Genomic DNA, 2,102 nt, shown 5'->3' with positions numbered 1-2,102 from the left:
GTTGGAAGAAGTACTCAGAACTTTAATATTGGCTTCCAAAAATAGTGGTTTAGAAGTATAAAGTATAAAGTATGCAAAACTACCAAATTAAGACCAACAACTACCAAAACAAGACTCCAGAAAGAAATAATACAAAAGATATATGTACTGACAAACAACAGCAGCACTTAGGGAGATGTGTGTTCATCAAAGCTCACTGCACATTATGCTCATGTTGCTGTGACTGCGTCACTTCAGATACTGCTCCGAACACTAAGATGGGTCAAATGCAGAATGTCAATGTCCCCTGCTCTGTGGGACGATGAATACTGAATCAAATACAAATCAAACCTAACCCTAAAAATAAGTATAATGGAGTAAAAAGTACAATATTGGCTTCCAAAGAGAGTATAAAGTGCAAAACTACCAAATGACTCCAGAAATATATGTACTGATATATAAACAGCTCATGTTCATTTAAAGCACACTGCAATATATTATCCTCATGTTTCTGTGACTCTATGAGCTCAGGTACCCTCGTTACCCCTCACTTTGACCCCGAGCCTCTCACCTTCTTGGCCTGGTTGATCAGGGACCGGATCAGGTCCTTCACGTTGTGGCTCTTGTCCCTCTGGAAGTAGATCTGGGTCTCTGATGGCCCGAATCTGTTAGGGTTTTCCGGCCAGCCGAGCTCCAGCATCGGTGGCTCCTCATCGGACATCATGGGGAAATAAGTCCCGGAGGTGAGTTCGGACACATCCTCCTCGAAGTCCCGGTCATTGGAGCTGTCCGGACCGCAGGAGGTCTTGGAGGCAGCGGCTGCAGAGTACTGGGTGATGTACTGGACCTCCTGCTGGGACAGGAAGCTCACCTCGCGCTCCTCCTTCAGCACCCTCCTGTACTCGTGCTCACCTTGCTCCAGGAGCGCGTCCGTGGCCAGGCGCGCCGCCTCGTTGTGGCTGAGCTCCAGAGAGGAGACCTGTCTCCACGGGTTCTTCACCTCCTCCAGCCGGGAAGAGAGCTTCCCCAGCGGCTTCCTGGCCGACTGAGCCGGCCTCAGACTCTCGGAGCTCTGCATGATTCAGATCTGATTTTAAAAATCCTCAAACTAGTCCCTGAAATAAAACGTCTCTACGCGCATTGTTGCAACAGAGGAGACATCAGAACAAACTAAAGCAGCCCAGAATAAACTACACCGCTCTTGAAAACATGTTTTGAAACCTCTAAAGTAGCTCTCCCTCCGCGCGGACACTCTTTAAAGTGCTTTTATATTCTGTCCCGGGGTATAGAAGCGCTTTTAATCCAAATGAAGGAGTTTTTCATCCGAGGCTGTAATGGTCCTCGCTTCTCTAGTTCCCTGTCATGTCTCCGCAGCAGTGTGTGTGTGTGAGAGGTGTGTGTTTCCCTCTCACCTGTTGCTACCTGTCCTGTGATTGGTCCCCAGCTGGGAGAGAGTCTCCTCCCCCTTCCCTCTTCCCTCCTCCTCCTTACCATCTTATCTCTCCAGTTTGCAACAGATATGCTACTTCCGGTAAATATTTCAAAAATAAAGGTCCCATGTGAGCCAGCACACCCGTATTGATAGTGTTTTATTTTTTTAGATCTGACATTTACCAATAATTCTGCTGGGTTTGTTTCGATAATATATTTTTGATATACGAAAATACATCTGAGTACCTACTTTAAAGAGTCCTCTCCTGCTGATGTTCAGGTGTATATCAGTATGTAGTGTCTCTACTTTAAAGAGTCCTCTCCTGCTGATGTTCAGGTGTATATCAGTATGTAGTGTCTCTACTTTAAAGAGTCCTCTCCTGCTGATGTTCAGGTGTATATCAGTATGTAGTGTCTCTACTTTAAAGAGTCCTCTCCTGCTGATGTTCAGGTGTATATCAGTATGTAGTGTCTCTACTTTAAAGAGTCCTCTCCTGCTGATGTTCAGGTGTATATCAGTATGTAGTGTCTCTACTTTAAAGAGTCCTCTCCTGCTGATGTTCAGGTGTATATCAGTATGTAGTGTCTCTACTTTAAAGAGTCCTCTCCTGCTGATGTTCAGGTGTATATCAGTATGTAGTGTCTCTACTTTAAAGAGTCCTCTCCTGCTGATGTTCAGGTGTATATCAGTA

General features: G+C 45.5%; 1 protein-coding gene across 1 annotated transcript; it reads right to left on the bottom strand.

Moving 5' to 3' along the window:
- Window positions 1-526: 526 nt before the first annotated feature.
- On the bottom strand, window positions 527-1,360 carry LOC104962711 (protein FAM83C-like). Its single transcript, XM_010791207.1, has one exon. The coding sequence runs from the start codon at window positions 1,055-1,057 to the stop codon at window positions 527-529; it is 531 nt and encodes a 176-aa protein (XP_010789509.1). The 5' UTR covers window positions 1,058-1,360.
- Window positions 1,361-2,102: the final 742 nt, after the last annotated feature.

Source organism: Notothenia coriiceps, unplaced genomic scaffold (assembly GCF_000735185.1).
Source record: "Notothenia coriiceps isolate Sejong01 unplaced genomic scaffold, NC01 NC01_scaffold00001544, whole genome shotgun sequence".
NCBI classification, from domain to species: domain Eukaryota; kingdom Metazoa; phylum Chordata; class Actinopteri; order Perciformes; family Nototheniidae; genus Notothenia; species Notothenia coriiceps.
The sequence above is the reverse complement of the archived record's forward strand: the minus strand, read 5'-3'. Positions and strand labels throughout refer to the sequence as shown.

What these genes read in the sequence shown, in the direction of transcription:
- LOC104962711 (XM_010791207.1), bottom strand. Translation starts at nt 1,057, where the DNA reads ATGCAGAGCTCCGAGAGTCTGAGGCCGGCTCAGTCGGCCAGGAAGCCG.